The sequence below is a fragment of the Scylla paramamosain genome, chromosome 29, assembly GCF_035594125.1.
Source record: "Scylla paramamosain isolate STU-SP2022 chromosome 29, ASM3559412v1, whole genome shotgun sequence".
In the NCBI taxonomy this organism is placed as follows: domain Eukaryota; kingdom Metazoa; phylum Arthropoda; class Malacostraca; order Decapoda; family Portunidae; genus Scylla; species Scylla paramamosain.
The window spans coordinates 17,739,380-17,742,227 of record NC_087179.1 but is presented as its reverse complement, the minus strand read 5'-3'; the positions used below and the strand labels follow the sequence as shown (position 1 = coordinate 17,742,227).

General features: G+C 41.1%; 1 protein-coding gene across 2 annotated transcripts in view; it reads left to right on the top strand.

Annotated features, from left to right (window-relative positions):
* The first annotated feature begins 1,694 nt into the window (after positions 1-1,694).
* Positions 1,695-2,848, top strand: part of LOC135115500 (tetraspanin-2A-like) — a 16,400-nt gene continuing 15,246 nt past the window's right edge. For both annotated transcript variants that reach the window (XM_064032342.1, XM_064032341.1), the window contains exons 1-2: positions 1,695-1,771; positions 2,087-2,573. In XM_064032342.1, coding sequence (XP_063888412.1) covers positions 2,487-2,573 — 87 coding nt within the window. In that variant the 5' untranslated portion in view covers positions 1,695-1,771; positions 2,087-2,486. The remainder of the gene's footprint in view (positions 1,772-2,086; positions 2,574-2,848) is intronic.

Here is a 2,848-nt window from a genome sequence, read left to right as displayed (position 1 = left end):
CGCTCACTCTTCACGACCCTCACCTGTCTGAGTCGTCGAGTTGCCAAGTATCACAATAATAACAGTGTTTTCGTCTCTCCACGCCTTTAATTAAACTCTATTAGCATCTAAAGGTGCACTTAAATATCAAATGTAAGTAGATGTAGGTAAGTTTATGTAGTTTTCGTGTACTAGTGAGGCTAGGACGGTTTAATAAAGGTAGGATATATGACGCAGACTCCTCGGCAGGTGAAGGCTCGCGCGCTAGCTGTCCGTGCAGGTGTGCAAGGCCGCGTGTGACTCAGAGTGGCCAAGAACGAGGCTACCAGATTTCAACGGAGGGACAGCCAGGCGGGAAAACTGGATGGTGTTTATGGTGATGAATCCCTGCGTCTTTCACCACCATGCTCCCCCTGGCAAACCCGTGGACCTTATCTCACCCCTTTTCGTCAATTGCGCATCATCACCATCCTTTGCAATATTCCGTTCAGTCCCCTCCTAGTCCCTCCACCTTCTCTCAGCTCTATTAAGTTCGTCATTTGACCAATACTACGTTTTCACAAGCCGCAGCATCTTCTCTCAGTCCTTTTCATCATGATCAGTCGCTTACGGTCACTTTCAGCCCCGTCCAGTCCCCTGTGTACTCTGTCACCCTTCCTTCACTCGTTATCAGCCCCCTACTATTTCCATATCTAATCCTTCTCACCCGTACCTTCTTTCTACCCTGTACCTCTAACCCTATAATGCCATACAGTCCCCTAAAGCCCCTATAAACGCTCTAATAAAGTTATATAACAGGCATAATCTTTCCCTTCCTGGTTCGTGTATGCGCTTCAAGACCTTCTGTTGTCTTCCTGCATAGCCTAGTTTATGTTGTTTTTTTCTTTCAATGGGAAACTATTATTATTATTATTATTATTATTATTATTATTATTATTATTATTATTATTATTATTATTATTATTATTACTCTGGGCTCCGTTTTCTTTCAGGACTGACTAAAGGAAACGAAAACTTCTTCCTCGTCCTTCTCTCCCTCTCCTCCTGTTCTACCGCCACCCTCCCCCCCCCAGGTACATAGACACCACGAGATAAGTTTACCTGATAATTCCTCCCCCCCTCCCCCCCACCATGATAACCTCACCTGTGGGAGTCACCAGTACAGAGACACGTGTACCAAATGACACGCAAAGTATAAAAAGGAAGTAAATGAGAGGAATAACAGTGACAAAATTAATAGATAGAAATAAAGAAAGGAAAGGAAAAGCAAAGAAATTAATAAAAGGGATGATTGTAATAGTAGCAGTAGTAGTAGTAGTAGTAGTGGTGGTGGTAGTAGTAGTAATGACAAGAGCAATGAAAAGGAGAATGAGAATGAAAGAAATGATAAATAATAACAACAATAACAATATGAAAAAAAAAAAAAAAAGATGCTGCTGCTGCTGCTGATGATGATGATGAGAAGAAGAAGAAGAAGAAGAAGACAGAAAGAGGACGCGAAGAAAAAAAAAAAAAGCTGCTTTACTCTTTCAAATTAAAAAAACAGAAGGAAGAGGAGGAAGAGGGGAGGAGGAGGGGGAGGAGGAAGAAGAGGAGGAAGATGAGGAGAAAGAGACTGTTTTTCCAGTCTTATCTCAAACACTTCAAACACTAATAAGTATCTGTATCTGACCGCTACCCCCCCCCAAAAAACCCCCAACACCCCCCCTCCTCCTCTCTCTCTCTCTCTTTCTCACTCACTCACCCTCTCCAGTACTTCTCTCTCCGCTATCACGCGCAGACACTCATCCACGTACGTAAATTCCACATACGTATACACAAACACGTACGTATACACACATACACACACACACATACACACAAATATACATAAGGTTCTCAAATTATAGTGTTTTTTTTGTGAATGTTGATATAAAGTGCCAAGTTTAGAGAGGAAATCTGTGAACTTGCTCGTCTAATAATAAGAAGATGAAAAGGAAGGAAGGAAGGAAGGAAGAAAGGAAGGAAGGAAAGAAAGAAGGAAGGAAGGAAGGAAGAAGAGGTGAAAATGTATTGTGGTGACTAGTTTTTTTTTTATTTATTTATTTAATTCTTTCTTGTTTTGTAGATCAGTGAGGGAGTGAATGAGAGCTGGAGATAAAGCAGAAGGAAAAGAAGAAGAAGAGAAATAACAGAGGATATTTCAAGAAAGAAGAATGAACAAAAATAAATAAATAAATAAATAAATAAAAGTTACAGGAAAAAAAAAGAGAAAGAGAGAAGAGAAACAAAAAAAAAAACATAAAGAAAAAGAAAAGGAAGAAAAAAAATAGAAAATAAGCAGTAAAAGAACGAACGAACGAAAAAAAATAATAAAAACAACAAAATCAAAAGCGAACAAGTAAAAGAAAGAAGGAAGAAATCAAAACACACAAGAAAATCTACACAAAGGAACACAAAGGAACACTCACCACCACCACCACCACCACCACCACCACCACCACCACCACCACCACCACACCTGCAGGATGGGGAGAGGCAAGGGACAGGTGTCTTGGGGGGAGCAGACGGAGCTCCTTCAGTATCTTCTCTACATCTTCAACACTGTGTTCTTCGTGAGTATACTGACGGAGAGAGAGAGAGAGAGAGAGAGAGAGAGAGAGAGAGAGAGAGAGAGAGAGAGAGAGAGAGAGAGAGAGAGAGAGAGTGGAGGAGTGATAGAATGAAGGTGAAGAGAAGAAGAGGGGAGGAATGAATGCAGAGAATGTAATGAAAGAGAGGAGAATGATGAGAAGGGAAGGGGGAAGAGAAAGAAAGACGTATGATGAAAGGGAGAAGAGGAAAAGGGGAAGAATAAATGAGAGGGAAATTATTACAGAGGTGAGAGGGG